Source organism: Centropristis striata, chromosome 8 (assembly GCF_030273125.1).
Source record: "Centropristis striata isolate RG_2023a ecotype Rhode Island chromosome 8, C.striata_1.0, whole genome shotgun sequence".
In the NCBI taxonomy this organism is placed as follows: Eukaryota; Metazoa; Chordata; class Actinopteri; order Perciformes; family Serranidae; genus Centropristis; species Centropristis striata.
Genome location: NC_081524.1, coordinates 10,475,203 through 10,494,865, shown reverse-complemented (window position 1 = coordinate 10,494,865; position 19,663 = coordinate 10,475,203). Strand labels below are relative to the sequence as shown.

Sequence of the window (19,663 nt, the reverse complement as noted above, 5' to 3'; positions counted from 1 at the left end):
TGTTATTTCAAGTGCAGCCCATGGTGAAGACAAGTCATGGTCATTGCCACTAGGTTGGAATAACAGCAACTGTTTCCCTGATTTTCTCCATTAATATATAATGTTGGGTCTATAAAATGTAAGGAAATAATGTGAAATTTCAGTTTTATCCAACCGATACTCTAACACTCTAAAAGATGTTCAGTTTATTATCACATAAAATTAATAATACAATGAAATAATGAAACCACCAAATCTTTGATATATTTTCTTGAAAACATACTTTACACATGTATAAGTTACTAAAATAGTTAATATTTGTCTGTCATCTAACTTATCAATGAATTGACTAATCATTTCAGTGCAAGAAACATAAAAGTGAGACTTAATTCAAGTAAATTCTTCAATTCTTGATGTTAATTTGTATTGAAAAGAGGTCAAACACTGGATTTCACTATACACTGTACCTGTGTTAAAATCATAAAATAAATTAACAATAACATTTTCAAAATGTCAGAATTAAAAATGTGACAATAAATGTACATAATATGATAATAAATATCTTATAAATAAGACTTGATAATAGATTTGTTATTAGAGATTTCTTTCGTTGTAAAAGCAATGACAACATCTGAAAATGTGATAAGACTGAAGGGTTTGGGCGCCATGAGTCACTTAGGTGTTTGACGTGTGTGTGTCTGTGAGTGTTGTGTGCATGTGTGGGTGTAACATAAAAGGACATAAGTCATAGAGGTGGCCAATATGCAGGATGGGAGGTGTCATTTAACACCAGGTTGTGGGCGATCACATCCTCATTGTCAGGAAGAACAGCTGTATGATTTATGATAGAGACCAATGTGTATTTACTCTCTATAATCAAGCATACCAATCCTGTGCAGAGAAGCAATCTAAGTCTTTGCAAGTTTACTGCCTTAGAGCAAAGCAAATAACGATGTGGCAGCGCACTTGGCAACAGACAAAATAATGCCTTTACAATCTGATCCTGAGCTTTGCCTGTTGAGGCAAGTGAAAGAAGGGCATAAAACCAGACTTTTTTCTCCTGATAGTAAATAAAGTTATTCCTATTCCACAAACCAGCCCTGTTTGAACAAACTTTCTACAGCCATTCTACCTTCTTGTGCTTGAAACCCTGGCCGCTTTTAGTATCTGTATCTAATCAAGCCTCTAGCCCCATTATCTCTCCCTCCCTCTCGCTCCCTCATTCCCTCGGTCTGACCTTACAAGGAGAGGCAACAGGGTTGATGTCATTGAATGAAGAATGCTACAAGAATCCAGAGAGAAAAGAGAGCAGGGGGAGGAGGAGGGGTCTGACTGGACAGTTTATGAACACACGCACACACACACACACACACAGGGGAGAGAGAGAGAGAGAGAGAGAGAGAGAGAGAGAGAGAGAGAGAGAGAGAGAGAGAGAGAGAGAGAGAGAGAGAGAGAGAGAGAGAGAGAGGTGCTGTTTACATAGTAATACACAACTCCTGGGCCAAAGTAAAACGAGAGAGAACTTGTTTGGAAGGATGGTGTCATTCCTTTTCCAGACTGAAAAGCACAGGGGGAGGGTCTAATAGCTGGAGAGGGGAAGAGAGAAGGAGAAGTTACCATTACAGTCAACTCTTACTCAGCCTGGACCAAGAGGAAAAAGAAGAACAAAAGGAAGAGAGGGAAGCAAAAGAAAGACACACATAGCAGCTGTTTTTACAGGGTAAGTAATTGTATTTGTTGTGAATCAATATAATAGCAGATGTTGCATGTGTTACTTTCTGGGGGGGTAGGCTGCCACAGGTTTCCTAATAAGGTAAAGTCTTTTGTTAGTGCAAATATCAAGTTAGCACTGATTTACTGCTTACTCAAAGAGGTTTGTTGTTAACACCTTAGGTAATGGCATCTTTGTGATGTGACAACTTGTATGGATCTGTCACATGGCAGCGTTTTATATGGCATATATGCAGACTCTAATAGAAAGATACCTCTCGGTGGGTGGTGTTCCGTTGCTTCTCTAGCTGAGGGGCCGTATAGTGTATGTATGAAGGTGCTGTAGGTTGCTACACCAGCTGATAAGGACTGGGCTATGCGGAAGCTCCTACAGGAAGTCCAGCTAAAATGTTGGCCAAGCTAGCTAGCTAGCTAGCAACGCAGCTCTTCTCTTTTATGCACTTCGGAGAGTAGGAAACATATTAAACTGGATGACAACACAGTGATAGAGGCCGTCTGCTTTGCCATATGAGGTAAGAAAATTAATGGGGAGCGTGAGCCACCGAAACGAACTGACCAAAGCGTGTAACGGTAGGAGTGGTAACCTAGTGGAGCTAGCTTACTTCACAGTTGGTGTGATTGACTGATGATAAACCAGAGGCGTGTTAACGTGGATCACACAAGGCGGCTGGTCACTCTCAGGTTAGTGTCGGTTGTCATTCAGATGTTAGCCGATTTCATTTCTGAGGTGAAATTTGCTGAAGCAATAACGGTAATTAAGCTAACGTTAACCTTCTGAAATCTTCGGCTACTATGTCTGTTAAAAAAATATATTAAAAAAACTATGCCATGCCATGTTGGTATCAGTTTTTTCAGCGTTACCTCACCTATATGTCCTGATAATTATTTTTGAACTTTGACTTACTTGATCAAAATTTTGAATCCAAAAGAAACAAATGAAACATAAAATCTGATCCTGAAAATTATATTTCAAAACACAGAATGTTAAATATTGCAAATATGAATACAGGTTGCCTATAACAGGTAAAATGAGGATAATATCTAGTTCAATATTTTATACTAAATATATTTGACAATATCTCCGGTTTTACTCGGCTGAATATCATCAAAAAAAATCTGGTATGGAATTTCAAGCCAGAACTTTAGAGGGAAGCTGGTGGCAAGACTCAATGTTGCTTCATTTATATGTCTTCACGTCATGAAGAAGTCATGTGCCACTGCTTATGGACTCTAGAGGGTTAAACTGATTTAACGTTTTCGAACCTCGATCATCAACGTCGAAACTCCAACTGCCAACAGTTGAAGTTCAGTTACATGTTAACGTGGAACTGATTTGCTCTCTTAGCAACCTAGCTAGCTATCTGGTTTATAAATATGTAAACATTTGTTCCCATTCTGGATATTGCCAGTAAGTGAATTATTATTATTGTTAATTTACTAACCTAACTGTCTGCCTTCATTTGCTATATTAGTTAACGCTCACCCATTACTGTCAGCTGTCAAAGCAATGGCTAGCAGTTGGCTAACCCTATCTTATCAATGGGGTGCCAATGTGGGTGGAGCACCAAGGTACACTGCGTTTATGCTTGATAGTTCCAAGTAAATATAAATCTGTTTTCAGCCGGCATACTTTGCTTTTGTGTTGTGGCACTGTTGTGAAGGCCTGCTATGAGTATGGCTCTTTCAAACGTCTTCACCATTGAATGGCCTATATTTGTAACCTAGTTGTGTCTCATGTCATGTATGAGAGGTTTTGAAGAGATCTGCCACAGCTCTGTGCACTAAGAGATGCTGGGAGAATACATGAGAATAAGGGCTATTTTAGCATGGCATTTTCTACAACTTTGAGAATGTAAAATCCTGTCATTATCGGTGTTAGCCGCACAGCTGTGCCTTGCCCCTCTTATTTGCCTTTTCATCAGCTAGATAGCAGGGGAGCCTCAGCCCAAGGCCACAGTAATCTATGTTTAAGAATAACTTAAAGCAAGAAGGCTCTGGCTTGGCTTAGACTGAGGTTAGTGCGGTGCTTCTGTTAGAAAAGACTGAGATTATGGTCACTGACGCCTCAGTAAATTGGTGAGGCAAATGAAAATCTTTGAATGAAGATGATCTATGAATGGCTGTATGCTACCCTTTATGACTGGGGTTTTGAGGAATCCTCCTCGATTGTAGTCTCAATGAGTCAAGACAGACAAGCTATTTAATGGCATCCTTTGCTCCAAATAACTGCATGTCTAGCTCTTTGATTTTGTCTCTTGCAGTCTTGTGACTCTTGTTTGGCCTACATCATTCTACTTCATGTGCAAACAGATTGGGTGAGAGCCCACTGGCTGATGTTATTACCAGTTTTGAAATGTTGCCTGCTCAACCAGCCATCTAACTGTAGTCTGAGAGGGAGCACAACACTGGTGCTCAATGCATGTTCAGTGACCTGTAAGATTGGACTCAAAAGGATTGTTTGTCCCCGCATTAGTGACCCCCGGCCTAGACACGCTTTCCCAGAAACTGGGTGTGCTATTAACATCAGAACAATAGAGAGTTTCATCAACAACACACTAGTCACTGATATAATGACTGACTAGACATGGAAGGAGTTAGTTACTGTCAGGAATCCCTGTTCTCTGAACTGTTAGCGTGTCTGCCTCTTAAAAGTGGAATAAACTTTTGGTTTTTATTTTATTTCTTGATTTCTTGGTATCATTATTTGTTTGCTAAGCAGTAAGAGCTTATTAATGATTTGGGACATTTACCTCTACTAGTGTTTTGTCTCTTTTAGTAGGAAAATGATGGCATGTGAAGCATATGAAGTGAGAAGAAAAACTTGTATGTGTTTTTATTTATTTATTTATTTTTTAGAAGATTAGGACAAAGAAGATTCAGTTCAGTGAGGCACCATGTTAAAACACTTCCATACATGACCTTTTACAAAGCAGTAGCATAGTATATAAACCAAATTTAGTTCCCCCATAACCTCAAAGTAATGAACCACTGCTGAGTTAAACAGTTTTCCTTTGAAAAGTGTGGTAAAAACTTCCTCTTAACAGCTACTGCATCACATAGTCTGTTCCTTAACAGGAAAGAGAGTCTCCATGTGCAGCTTATCAACACTGAGACAAAACACAAAAGTAATACAAAATATGCCACAGAAAGAGTTTTTTTTTTACCTTAGTTTGTATGTGTTGTTTAATAGCCCATATGACTTTAAATGCTGATTCTTAAGTCCCTGTTTTACAAGTCCAGTAGAAGTCTCCCTCTTCTCTAAGGCAACGATTATACAACCATGTTGATTAGTGCAATAGCCATGCTGCTTTTTATATCCTTCAAGGTTGTTTGTCTGGTTACATTCATCCTCTGCCACATGTGTAAATAAGTCTCTGATAGAATGAAATCTAACTGGGCTGCAGTACCCAAACCAAGGTTGAGAACAGATTTTCTAACCTGTAAAAGCTGTTCAGCCATGTGGAGTTTATATGAAGTCAAAAAAACTACACAGTACAGTGTGTGATTGATGCTGGGGCCCTGTCTTAAGGCTATGCCATCCTCTCTCACAACTATAAAGTAGAAGTGATTAAATGCAGCCTGAACTGATGTCATGCAGTTCAACCAGTTGGTGAGGGATGAATGAAAAGTTGTGGAAAACACAAGAATAAAGGAGATAAAAGTTGTTGTGGTCCATCACAGAACACAAGACTGCATCAGCATGTGAGAGTGAGCCAAGATTAATTCTGGCACTTGATCCATCAGCAAAGATATATAAAAAGAGTGGCTGTCTGGAGGGAAACAAAAAAGGGAAAAAAGGTGATGTCATTGAGTTGTAGTGCAAAATATGTTCCTCAGTTGAAGGTCTCTCTCATCTCAAGGATCAGGTTTCAAGATAGATTTGCAGTGGGACGTCTGGAGCTCAGTGTGGAGCTGATCTCACCATATTCAATCCCCCAGGACCATATCAAGGACCAGATGGAACCTGACCACAAGTTATCATCACTGTTGAATAATTGAGGGGGGTATTGCATATTGTCTCCCAGAGAGAAGGTAGCTAAAGCATGGTAATGAAAAGACTAAATCACAGTCTTGTCAAGCACTCCTTTTAGAAAGCCATTATAAATCCAAGTGTTCTGTTTAGAGTACTTCAGATTTGCACACCTTATTTAAAGCCAAGAGCTTTATCTTCATTGTAACCAGTCAATCTGTTCTTACATAAAGTGTCCACTTCATTCAGCCTGAAGTAGGCTTTGATACCAGGTTCATGAGTAGCCAGCTATTTTCCAAAAGACTAAAGAACAACCTGGCCTTTGTTCCTTGCCTTTGGTTTGTTATTTAATTTTTCCATTAGTGCAGACTGCTCTGCAAAATGTCCCTGCAGAAAGTTGGCAACCAGAACACTTTGCATCTCCATTAGAGCCTCACCATCTCCCCTTATTGATCCATGCAGCAATTTTCTGAATTATTTACGTGGGATAGTGAAGTGGAGCTAAAATCTGTGTTTGGAAGTTTTTGGAACTTGCACTTTAAGGATAGTGAAATTTGAGAGGGAATCTCATGCCTTGACATGTTTTTCCCATATTCATTATTGCAGGGATGCACAATATATAGCATATTGATAAATTGTTACTGATAAATTATTGGTTGATAATGGAAAGTGTATAGTATTATGTATTAGTCCGATAATCTGCCTGTTTTGACAGTTTTTTTTATGTACTTTACCTTTTGAAGAGTCAGAACTGTTTTTTATGTTTCTAGATTGTTTCCTTGATGAGACAGATGGTTAATACGAGTTGTGTCTTGTGGTGGCTTTGCACATTTTAATCTGGTGATAAACTAATAACGCTGTTGCAGTAACATGTATCATAAGGAATTATTCCTCTAATCAAACTTTTGTCTCATAAACATGGAACATCTGTTGTTTTAAACTTGTAGTTGTCTCAAACATACTGTCTTACCTTTTTGTCCTATCACATATGTACACTGTAGCTATAAAAGAGCTATAAAAATGCATATATACAAAAAAAATTAGGATATTCTAACAAAATATGATTTATGCATGTGTAGTCAATAGGTTCAAAACATCAGTGGTTCATAATTGGATGCATTGGGCTAACTGATAATACAGAGTAACACATGCCTGAAGGACATATATGGTTAAAACTGTTCAGCATCTATAAATACTAATTCAAAGGAAGCTTATCCAAAAAGCAGAAGAGAACATGTCTCACTGCTTCCTCTTCTTCTAAAGCTGGTTGTGTCATGAGCACCAGAGATACTTTCACAAGCGCTTAGGATTTTTTGTCTTGTTAGAACTTGAAGTGTTGCCTGTGTGTCCCAACAAAATGGAATGAGGATGAAACAACTCAGCTTTTTTACTGGATAGTTTAGCTTTTACCGGCAGCTAGGCCCAGGCTGCATATTTATTTACAAGGCTATGTTGGGCTTGATCTCTTCCTGGAAAGGTTGTTTGTTTTCCCCCTATGCAAACACAATTATATCTAAATGATCTAAACAACTGATTTACATTTTGCCCACGATACAAACAGTTTTCAGGGACAGCTGGCACCTACTCAGCATCATGTGCACAGGACATATGTGAGCATAACAGCTTTAAAAAGGCAAAGATGAAAAGTAATAAAGAAATGACAATTAAAATATTTGATACTTTGGGGATTATATTTATGTAGTGTTGAGAGGGATCTTTAGTAACAATAATAAAATAAAATTTGTTTTCCATTTTCATCAAACTCCTGTTTCAAGAAACATAAGTACAACTTTTATCACTGTTTTCCAGGCTGACTGGTTTCAGTCTTTCTTTTTGGAAAGAGCTTTAACAGAGCAGCCACGAACAATGATTGAGCATTTATTGAAATACTCTTGAATTCTAGATAACTGAGAAAATAGCCCCACTCTCTTAGTAACTATGACATTTATGGAGGCATTCATGGATGCTTTTGTAATCTTCATTGGGAGGTAGAGGACAAATGCCACACAACAAGAGATGATAATTGCATATTGTTTGTTGGCTGGAAAATGTTATCTGCAGTTAGTCTAATTTCTTCCACCTGTGACTCATTTTGTTACAGGTTACGTGTTGTGGCTGCATGACATTTATCTTTTACAACCTATTTAAGGCTGCATAAAAAGTCCCAACACTTATGGGTTAATCACTGCCAGTGTCACAGTTGTAATCATTGTTATTGTTAATATTAGGAGTGTGGAACTATTTCATTTCTTAGGGGTAGAATAGCAACATAGTGTGAGTTAAGACAGCCAGTGTGTGTACAGATGTGTATGTTTGTTGTTGGTAGAGGGGGTCAGTAAGAACAACCGTGCTTTTGACTAAAGTTCATGTTCGAGGGGCCGGTGGTCTTCAGGGAAATGTGTTGAGACTTTGCAAAGAATTTCTGTAGAGACACTAAAGTAACATCAACATTTGTTTAACCACCAGCATGTGTGAGGTAAATATTTGAGCTCTCCCTCTTTTTGACGCACCTCACATGAAAATGTTATCATAGTTGCTCTCGTCTCTGCTCCGAACGTGTCTCCCCCTTTTAAAAATTTTGCCCTTAGCATGTTTATGTCACAGTAAACAGCCATGTGTTATATATTGTAAATCGTCTCTGGCATCTGGGAGTGCCACTCTGTCTGCTCGGTATACATGGCCTGAGGAAATGTTCACACACTTTTCTCTCATTCCACTGTGGAACATTTGCCAAAGCTTTTGTGTTTAAAGAGACACGCTGGATTTGCAAAATGCCTAGTGGTTATTTTCTTTTTTTACTGCCATTTCACTAAATCCCAAAATAGTCAAATTCTAAACTACATTTTAAGAGACACTGCAAGCCACAATAAACATGAATTTTAATTAGCTTTTGTCAGGGTCGAGACAGCTGTGTTCCGTTTATAAAGCGTACAATAGGTACCAATCTGCATAGCATACCGTTTTGGCAGTTGATATAAGAGAAGTTGTGAAGTGTTTTGTGCAAACAGGAAATGCAAAACAATCTGCACAGATTGAATCAATCAAACTGCAACCTTAGGAAGCAACTGCCAATTATAAAGTTGGAAACGTAACAGAGTAAGAGAAAAATGTTCTCCCAAAGATTTATTACTCTTGTTCCTGCAACCGTCTTACCAGTTTTCCTCTGTTACCATTTTGCAGTGCATTCAAGGACAACTATCAATCACTCATCAACAAAATGTAGTCTGCATTCTGATTTATCTGCATGCCTTCTTCAGTGTAAATGCACTACATAGTCGAAATCTGGTTGCAATTAGTGTGTTAGGCCAAATGTTTTGTTGATGTGTCATCACCACTAATTCTCTAGCAAAAGACCTGACCTGATTGCGCTGCCAAGGAAAGCAAGGCCTTTGACTTTAGTCAGCTGATTAATGTTGGTTCATCATGTGGGGTGACAGTAAGACTCCTGAGTCCTCAGTTGCTTGTATATCACTAAAACCTGCTTTCTACCTTTGTTATAAAACAGCCGCTCGTATCAGAGTTAATATTTTCCAACTGTTATCCACAATGTTTCTTCTGTTCTTCCTCAGATAAAAACACAAAAATGGAGGACTCCAGCAGCAGCAAGCCGGTCATGGTGACATCCTCTCTGAACTTCAAAGTCACCACCCCGTCCTTCTACAACCAGCCAAAGAAGTTTGCCTCTGTGGCACCACCACGGCCCAAAAGTCTGACACCTCCCTCAGCTCCATCACCGACACCAATAGGCACAGCTGTGATTGGTCGAGTGGGAGATCTGCCTCCACCGCCCCCTTCGCTCTGTGATGGTATGTACATTGTTTATGCCATTTTGTGACTGTTAAGTTATATCCACTCAGTCAGCAGCCCTCCCCTGCCCCACTCCCTGCTGCTTTCTACACTAGAGCATGCAGAGGTGCACAGTGGAGTATATAATAGAACACTTCAGTTGGTGCTGTTGTTTTAATGAGTTGGCTTTTAATACAAAAAAACATGAGGGATGTATGATAAGGTTATGGATACCGATAACTGATAATTTATAATCTTATAATCTCTCTTCATCATTATCATTATCAAGAAAACCATGGAAAATGTCTAGATATCAGCTCTTAAATAAACTCTTATGAGCTATTTATGTTGTTATCATTATGTTTGTACAGACAAATGTACATTTAGTTGTACCAGGCATTAAAATTAACAAGAAATTAAACAAAAAGGGTGGTCTAATAATTTCTTCCATGACTGTATATATATCCATCCATAAAATAACTTAGATTGGGAAACTTGCAGGACTTAGCTTTACCCATTGACTCACATTCTCAGTAGACCAGATACATTCAGACACCATCAGTGGACCAGCTTAATGTCAAAGACCTCACAAACTGGCCGAGTCCTCCCCACAGTTTTTTTTGTTTTGTTTTTATTGTCCTGTTTATTTGTTTTTGCTATAAACGTATGATGTTTAAGCACTCAGTACTGGATTGGATGACTACGACCCTGTTTCCATAAAAGTAAGGACGCTGTCTAAAATGTAAATAAAACAGAATGCGATAATTTGCTAATCCTTTATGAAATATCTTCATTGTAAACTGTACAAACACAATATATGAAACTGATAAGTTTTTTCTAAATGAAACAAATTTGATGCATTTTGTTTTTATTTACGTTCGACACAGCATCCCAACTTTTTTGGTATCGGGATTGTCGTACAAACTGAACGATTCTGTCACAGCTTAACCAATCAACCCTCCTCGTTTCTGTCAGACTTCCCGCCCCCTCCTCCTCCTCCACTGGATGATGATTTGCCAGCCCCTCCTCCCGAATGCCAAACCACACCCACTGCCACTGAGGCCCCCCCTCCCGCCTTCCCCGCTCCACCTCCAGTGGCAGATGACCTGCCCCTCCCAGCTCCCCCTGAGGAGAGTGCCTGTCCTCCTGCGCCCTCCTGCCCGTCTCCCCCTCCTCCCCCACCCCCACCCCCTCCACCTGTCCCTGCTTCCGGTACCAGTTTTCCCAGTGCTGCTGGACACCCACAGGTGAGTCATAAGGCTTAAGTGGCTTTGCCTGTCTGCATGTTTTCACTTTTGGCTGCATGTAACTGCACTCAGTATAATTTAATCAGTAAGGACACTGGAGGACATTGTTGTGGGACCATAGAGAGTCCATGGAGTGTTGGCAGGAAATACTGTCTTTTGAGAATTTCCCACAAATTGTATTAGCATTAGTCTGGGGTAAATCACCCTGTTTCATGCATCTAATAGGATTATTGCCCATTTATGCAACTGAAATAGTTTTTGGACGTGCAATGAAAGTTTTAGTGTAGAGATGTTTATTGTAGGAGTGCAGCTGGATTGTCTATAAACATACCAGTGCATGGAACTGGACATCGTTAGCCACTGTTAAAAAGTAGAACTTAAAAGAAAAAGGATTGTAAAGGACGATAGGAGTATACCTCATGTTTAAACCAGCAAGGAGTTTATGCTAAGTGTTCCTTGGCAAACAATCCTGTGAATTGAAAATTAAATAATTGAACGGTTAGTAGTCTCTTTAATCCAACTGGGGAAATAAAATAAAAAAATATTCATTTATTCATTGTAATCATTAATCACTTCATTAAGCTTGTTTGCTTATCATTCATTCTTTCAGTCTTGGTTTTCCACGCCAATAACTTTTGCAAGTGACTGTGTAAGCACCAAAATATTTTGATTCTGCAATTTGGAAAGGATCAAACAACCAAAGTCTCAAGTCTTAATTGAATATGGATCTGTAAACATAACCAACAGTGTGCAACAATTTGTCATCATCATTTATTCTTGGCTCATCCTGGCCTCATCCTCCTTTGCTTCATTGTAAGCAATTTATTTGTGTAAATAAATGCACTTTTTGTGACTAACTTCTCCTTCTTCCTCACTTTATCAGAGACTGGTGGAGAAGCAGACTAGCTTCGATAAACAGCTCGACTCTCTAACTGACCTGCTGTCTGAGATGGAGTCCAAGGGACCTTTCAACCCCAAGGTACAAAGCATGGACTGAAACAAATATAACATATTAGAATACAGATGGAAACACAAGCCAAAGGACAGATGAGAGAGAAAATGACAGCAGGCTTTGACTCACTGGAGCCTAACTGTAGAAAATGAGAATGAGTCAGACAGGGGGAAGAAAAGACAAAAAGAAAGGTAGGTAGGTCAGTGGAAATGGTTTGGAAAAATGCCAGGTTGGTTTCATTAGTCTCTCTAAATCTGTTCAGGTTGAAAGCTCAATGATAAGTGAACTGCACATACAGCAGACCACGCGAAAGAGAAAACAAAAAGTGAGGTAGCTGGTGATTCACACGGAGAGTGGAGACACTTGCTGAGAGAGGGAGAGAGAGAGGGAGTGATGCACACAGAAATGAGTGGAGAGCACGAGAGTGTGATGAAGCCAGAGTGTGCTGCCAGAGACCCAGTGAGAGGGCCATAAATGGAGAGTGTTTTTATCCAACTGGGAGGTACTGGATCATGGCAGAATAATGTTGGCTCAAAACTACAAAATAAATGTCAGAGAGATGAAGCACTTCTGATAAGCTCAAACTGTGGCGCGCCTCCAATGTTTACTTTAATCAAAGTACCTCATTCAATATAATAAAAGTGTCTACATGCAGCATTTCAGCATGCAATGCTATACACCAGATATTAACTTTCCTCTGTTGAGTAAAAGTTTATAGTAAATGGAAGTTTTATGTTGCAGGACAGATGTGTTTTTGTATAGGATAGACTGACATTGAATTTGCCCTTTTCTGTGTGTTTGTTCTTCAGGTAAAATAGATAATTATATTGTTAATGTTTTATCCACAGTTACCAAGCCAGTTTTCTTCCGCACCAGCACCCAAGCCTTCGGCTCCTCCTCCGACTGCTCCAAAACCAGCACTCTCCTTCCTCCCGCCTCCTGAGATGGGAGACCGCCCGCCTCCAGCACCCTGGGCGGAAGAACTCAAAGCCAGAACGAACCGACAAGCCAATCACAACTCTGCACCAAACCCTGCTGCTCAGCCGTTTGCTAAAGCTCCGGCTGTCGCCCCCAAGTCTGCCTTCGGAGGGAGAACGGCGACATCATCAACCTCTCTGGCACAAAAACTGAACCAGAACCTGAACCAGAACACCAACCCAATCGCTGTTGCGCCAAAACCTTCCCCTCCCTCCGCCACCAGCTCTTTCCCTCCACCTCCTGCAGCTCCGCCTGCTCCTCCTACTCCACCAAACAATATGGCGGCTGCCCCGGCCGCTAATCACATAAAGAGTTCTCCCTTTAGCAGTCAGGTGAATGCAAACATAAACCCTCCTGCTGCTGTGCCGCCGCCTCAACCCAAGATGATGACACCATCCCCTTCCTCTTTTAACCAACCAATGAAATCACCCCCCTCCTCTTTTAACCAACCAATGAAATCTCCTCCTTCATCAACGGTATGTCCTGCTTTAAGTTTACTTCAGAGACACGTAGGCCTGTCACGATAATTACTATATTGACTTATAGTTCGATATAGAAAAATGGACTCAATAGTTTTTTTCTGGACTTAATATATTTTCGTTTACATGCGTGACTTTTTGTGTTGTGTTTAAAGTAAATGCTTGACAGGCAGTACGAATTGCCAAAAAACCCTACTATTTCCCAAGCAGCCATTCCAACTGTTTGTTATTTTAATAATAAAATAATATAATACATAATGATTATCTCATTGCAATGTTTTGTTAACAGAGCCTGAAAGTATTTTATTAGTTTTGGTTTTAGTTTATTTATTTATGTTTTATTTATCTAGGATATTTGAATATTTCTTTTCCACATTTCAATTCCAATGTTTAATATTCTTGATATTTAAAAAATATTTTTTGTGGAAAAGGATGTACTTATTAGGCTCTCATATTGTTATAAAACTAAAACAACATTGATACAATGATACTATCGTTTATCGTGATAGTTTCTGAAAATATATTGTCCTTAAAAATGTGTTATTGTGACAGGCCTAGAGACTCGCTTTGCATTGCAGGGAGTACAAATAATTTAGTTTATGACCATCAGATCTACACTAAAGGGACACTGCTCAGTCATAAATAACAAAATGCTCTACAAGGTATGTTGTATGCAACAGTGTAAATAATTTATATGTATGTACTAATGGCTTTGTGTGTGTGTTTACATGCAGCCCTCCCCCCCTGGCCCAGTTCTTATCCCAGGTGGAGGTGTTCCTCTTAACATGAAGGAAGTGGAAGAGTTGGAGAGAATGACCAAGGACTTCATTAAAGACATGGACACACACGCACCGGTCATCGTCTCCCCTCCTACAGGTACATACACACATATAAACAGATGGGTAACTGTAATATTCATTGTAAAACTAACATGTATTAGTGAGAAGCATTTTATACCCTACACTGTAAATAAATTGTTCTGATGTTTTCTGGCTCAGTGCAAAACATTTATGGATATTAAAATGTTTTCACAGTTCATCCTTCAACAATGTATGCGTAGTAGGCTTTTATTCATTTTTAGCTGTTCTCTGTTGTGAATTTTTATGATCATTAAGCTGCCTGTGTTGCATGAAACTTGATGTTGCAAAAAAAGGCCAAATATAATGAACATTGAACATTATACAAATAAGATAAGACAGGACACTTTATTGTCATTATAAGCGTTCAACAAAATCACGTAGTAGCCTTTAGTGACCAGTAGAAAGCAACAAGATAAGAACAAGATGAGACATTAGAAACAAGATGGCAAGATAAAAACAAGATAATAATCAATGATAAATTATACAAATATTTGGGTGTATAATTTAATCTATATGTATTGACAGTAATATCTTCCCTAATGGGAAGAGGACGAGCTGTGACTGGGTTGGTTGGGTCTGCGTCTTGTGTATATTATCTCTGGAAATCACCTAGTTCAATACAATATAAGCTCACAATATTAACACAGAGCAGGACGAGTAAAAATATGTATGTATTTGTGTGTATTAATGTTTGTGTGTCTTACTCTTCCCAACTTTCTTCCCATTTCAGAGGTCTGTGGGAAGTGTGGGGAGGCTCTGTCTCGCACGCAGCCAGCAGTGAGGGCCATGGATAAACTCTTCCACTCCAACTGCTTCTGTTGCATGAGCTGCCATCGCCCCCTGCAGGGCATGCAGTTCTATGACAGGGATGGTGCACCGGAGTGCGAGGACTGCTATATGGTGAGGACACTGCATGATCACTTCAAAAGACCAAAAGTTCACAGATGAAAGTCAACTCATTATTGTGATTTTCAGCATAGCTACAACTCACTTTTAGTTATTTTTATGTGTTTCATTCAACGGGTGAACTCTTGTACTGTATTGTGCAGCCCTTGCACGATAGACATATTGTGGAAGACTGCAATGTTGCACTCTTTGAAAGAGAGTAACAGTACAAAACTGGACTTTAAAATCATTCTTTTATCTGTGTCTGGTGTTCAGTTTGTTCAATAAAATAATGCAATAAGCAATAAGCATCAGAAAGACAGAACTGAGTACACTTTTATTTATTGCAAACACCAATGGTATTGACTGATCAGTGCATTCCTATAGTGTTGAACAATGTTGAAACAGTGAATATAACATATTTCTGCTCCTCCTCAGAGTTCCCTGGCAGTGTGTTCCCGATGTGGGGAGAAGATCACAGACCGTGTGTTGAAGGCGGTGGGCCAGTGTTTCCACTCCCACTGTTTCCGCTGCAGCACCTGTTCCTGCACACTCGAGGGGGCGCCCTTCATCACTGATGACAACAACAACCCCTACTGCGTCCAGGATTACCACAGGTAGCTGCTGGCTGCTGATTCTTCAGTGATAAGGACATATTGCATCTCTAGTCGTTTCTTATGAGAAGTGATTGGTTTGCAGTGCAATGTATTCTACCAGGGACTTTCACCTACATCATTTCTGAATATAAGGAAGCATTAGCTGTCCATGCATGTGTTTTGAGGACAATTTTTAGACTTTAGCAGTGTTTGGATTCATCTATTTTTATGAGCCTATTCGTCGTACCTTTCAGGATTACTGATAAGAGTTATGGTGTTGGAGCAAGCAGGCAGTAAATGCAACACTTCTAAAACTTGTGTCTCCAGCTTCTGCTGATAAAAAGTTTACATGCTGAACTGTAGACAAATTAATACCAATGAATCCTCTCTACCACTAGTTGGCAGGCCCGGATGCAACTAATGTGATTTGGTGTCATGAGAATATATTGCTTTTGGTGTTCCTTGACTGTGAGTGTGAGTATGTGAGAATTTGCTTTAGGCCATCCACTAACAGCCAGTTTTCCACCCTTCTATTTCAGGCGTTTCTCCCCTGTGTGTGTGAGCTGTAATGAACCTATTATTCCAGCCCCCGGCAGCGAGGAAACAGTCAGAGTGGTGGCTCTCGACAAGAACTTCCACCTTAAGTGTTACCGTTGTGAGGTAAGACATTTACTGGTGCATTGTAAGATATGGCCAGAAATTGAGTTTAACACACAAAAATGAACTAACATTATCAACTAAATCAAGCAGCATCGAAGCAGTAGTGAGTCACTGTAGTGTTTAGTCTGACGAAGATGTACATACAGCTTCACACCAGTAACTAAAATAAAGACCTAATGCTAACATTACACCCAAACTTAGATTCTGCTTTTAACCCATTGAAGCCTGGAAAGCGGATATGTCGTTTTGTAGTATTTGTATAAGCTCTCAAATACTTTTTGAATTTCATTTCTATCTGCTACAGAGGCTGAAAAATCTATTATTTAGTAGAAGCGTTGACACTTCTGTTGAATTTCCAGAAAAACTTCAGGTTTTAGGGGCTTATTTTAAAATCGCCCAGAGGTTTTACAGGCGTTTTAGGCGTCAATGGGTTAAGAGACTGTTTGAATGGATAGGTCCCCAGAAAATCTAGCTTCACCCCAGTGGAGATTGCTCACTTAAGAGAGGCGTTGCATGAAGCAGCAGGAGCGAGGCAGGCAAACTGGAATGAGCGGCCCCACTCTTGTCAACAAGCTGGACAACATGTGACCACGGATTACCTGCCTGCATTAAAACATCCCCAATTTATTTTCTCCATGTAGCTAGCAGCTTGCATCATCTACGGTGCAGACCTCATACCCAACTCTGCATTGCGTCAGCCTGTGCCTCCTCTCTGCTGGGCTGTTGGTCTCTGAGCGCTCCGCTGAGCAACTAATCTCCACTGGGATAGAGCCAACCTCAGTTTTTGGAACATGTAGCCATATTTTACACAGTGCCCCTTTTAAACACAAAGTTTTATCAATATAAACATGATTTAGTGTATTAAATAATAAAACCAACATGAAAATGTAGGTAAAAAGTAAGAAAATACTAATAAATACATGTATTTATTTGTCCTGTAGGACTGCGCTCGCCCTCTCTCCATAGAAGCGGATGAAAATGGCTGCTATCCACTGGATGGCAAGATCCTGTGTATGAAGTGCCACACTCAGCGAGCCAAACAAGCTGCGCAGTGATTAGCTGGTGCAGCATGACTCAGATTTAACTATGAACCAAAATCCAAAAGCACAGGATTCATTCAGCTGCCGTTTTGCCTTTGCACCAGGGCTTCATTCAGTATATGTGCGCAGGTGTGAGTGTGAATGTGCTGTGTGAAAAGGTATGTTTGCATGCAAATACAGTGTAGTATTCCCCTGTCTTTGTTCACTTCAGTGCAGAAGTAATGTACTGCACTGAAATAAACTCCCCTCATCTTTCCTTCCTAATCTCAAGCTCTCTAATCTCTCATCCAGCCCTTGTGTACTTTTTTGTGCCAATTCCATGTTTACGCTAAAATTTCCAGCATAACTTGCACAAGAACAGTTTGGTCAAAAGAGCAGTCTGATGAATATAAAGTTGCCTTTCTTTGTCTGTTGCCTCAGTATTATTAGTAGCACCATTTACTGAGATATTTCCTTCGAAAGACTTTCACTGGTTGGTCTCTTTCCCTATGAGCATTGTGTCTATATCGCTGTTACTGAGACAGATTGTTACCACGGGGTGAGGAGTGCCTCTCATTTAACCACTCTGCAGAATTCACCACTCTGATTGGCTGCTGGTAGAGAAAATCTTTCACACTTTGGCAGTTGTTGTGCCTGCAAGCATGGTTAATTATGCTTTCCTGCCTAGAAAGTGCTTTATAACAGCCAATCTACTCTGACAGCATTTTAAAATTGTCTAGGGCTAAACGTTGACTGCAAAAAAGATAAAAACAGTGAATGTTGCTTTTTTGTGATGTGAATTTGATCATTTAAAGGCATGCTTTGAATAATGTCTTGTTGTTTTCTCTTCTTTGATCACACAGACTGTATAAGAACAAGTTTAGAACAAAATAAATCAGCAATTTTCTTCTCAAAAATAGTTTAGTGCTGATTTAACTGTGTATTTTTTAAATGCATGCTCTTTGAATGCACAAAATATGAACAAACAACAGCACAGATTCCATTCCAGGGATCTCATGATTAAAAAAAACAAAAAACACATGGTTATAAATGTCAGCTGCGTGGCTGAAACAGGACCTATCATGTGATTGTTGCACAGTTCCATAGTGAAATAAAGTAGCCTTTAAGTGTCACTTTGACTCTAAAGCCCCCGCACATCAATTTTGTATTAAAAGACACCATCTTTTTGATATGCATCTCTTGCTTTAAATAATATAATTTATGGACCATTTTTTAAATTAAGTATAAAGGATATATGTGTACCAGTACTAAAAAAGCCTGTGCTTACAGCAGGATAGTAGATCAGTAGAGGCATTAGCTTAGAGTTTTGAGTAACGGATGTTAAAACATAGTGACCAAATGTTTTGAAGCTGTTGGCAAGATTAGGGTTAATAAAACGTGTACATGAGATTCAATGTTTTGACTTTCATGCAAGTTTTTTTCTCACCTTAGGTGCGTTTGAGCCCAGTTTTTTGGTCTTGATCTCTTCTATTGTTTCAGTTAATACCACTAGTCTTTCCATTATTCATCTTTTGTACTTGTGTCTGTTCATGTCGGTTATATACTATTTTATCTTACTGTACTGTATTTCATTGATAAATGCTTACAATTATTTGGTTTCACTTTGAACCTGGAGATGTGCCTTCTCCACTGTTGTATCCCGTTGTTCCTTTTGAATTGAGCCTGGTTTGCAGCTACAGAAACTCATTCCACAATAAGAAAACAGTTGTTACTTGTGCTTGCATTGAGCCTGGTGTAAAGTAAAACACCAGAACGACTAACATGACAATAGTTACTCAGCGTTGCATGCTATCTATGTAGGTGGTGGCATTTCTTCTAGTATTATGTCTTTTGTTTGCACCAACTACTCCACCTTTGTGGCCCTGCCTTTGTCATCACTATGTGATATTAAACGTATGATGATGCCTTCACGGTTGCATTTATCTGGCGTTTTGTTGTGTTATGTCCTATTGTATTACATGCTGATGCCTTGTCTTTTCATATAACTTTTTTTTTTATAAGTTCCTGTTTGATATGTGTGAATGTGTATATGTTTAAAAACATTATTTAGCCCTACCCCTCCCTCTTTGGCTGTATCAAAAGATAAACAAACAAACAAACAAATAAAATGCGAAATACCAAATGTTTTTGTGTCATTTTATTCAACTGTCAACTGTACAATCTATAATTCTGGACCAAGCAGCAACCTCCAGGGCTGAGGAGTGAAGCAAATGTGAAGTGTCTTAAACCTGCATTCTTTCCTAATGGCCAGCAGGGGGCGACTCCACTGATTGCAAAAAGAAATCCATCTGTATGTAAGTCTATATATATGACCCTACTGCTCACTTCATTTTTAGGGGTAATGCAAAAAAAGTTTGGGAACCACTGAAATTGTGTTTGCGGTGGAAGAAGTATTCAGATCATTTAAAAGTAAAAGTATACTACAGTATAGAATGTTACAAGTAAAATTCCAGCATTCAAAACTTTACTCAAATAAGTTTATACGTATTAGCATTCAAAT

At 39.3% G+C, this 19,663-nt stretch overlaps 1 protein-coding gene across 4 annotated transcripts; it reads left to right on the top strand.

Annotated features, from left to right (window-relative positions):
* Nucleotides 1–1,559: 1,559 nt before the first annotated feature.
* Nucleotides 1,560–19,285, top strand: zyx (zyxin). 4 transcript variants are annotated; one of them, XM_059339781.1, is made up of 10 exons: nucleotides 1,560–1,699; nucleotides 9,250–9,486; nucleotides 10,442–10,713; nucleotides 11,597–11,692; nucleotides 12,514–13,119; nucleotides 13,857–13,998; nucleotides 14,713–14,882; nucleotides 15,306–15,484; nucleotides 16,003–16,123; nucleotides 17,065–19,285. In XM_059339781.1, the coding sequence occupies exons 2-10, from the start codon at nucleotides 9,264–9,266 to the stop codon at nucleotides 17,176–17,178; spliced, it is 1,923 nt and encodes a 640-aa protein (XP_059195764.1). In that variant the 5' UTR covers nucleotides 1,560–1,699; nucleotides 9,250–9,263; the 3' UTR covers nucleotides 17,179–19,285. The 4 variants fall into 4 exon arrangements, with proteins under 4 accessions (XP_059195764.1, XP_059195762.1, XP_059195765.1 ...); XM_059339779.1 differs by lacking the exon at nucleotides 1,560–1,699 and adding an exon at nucleotides 2,043–2,222; XM_059339782.1 differs by lacking the exon at nucleotides 1,560–1,699 and adding an exon at nucleotides 2,255–2,391.
* The last annotated feature ends 378 nt before the right edge of the window (nucleotides 19,286–19,663 follow it).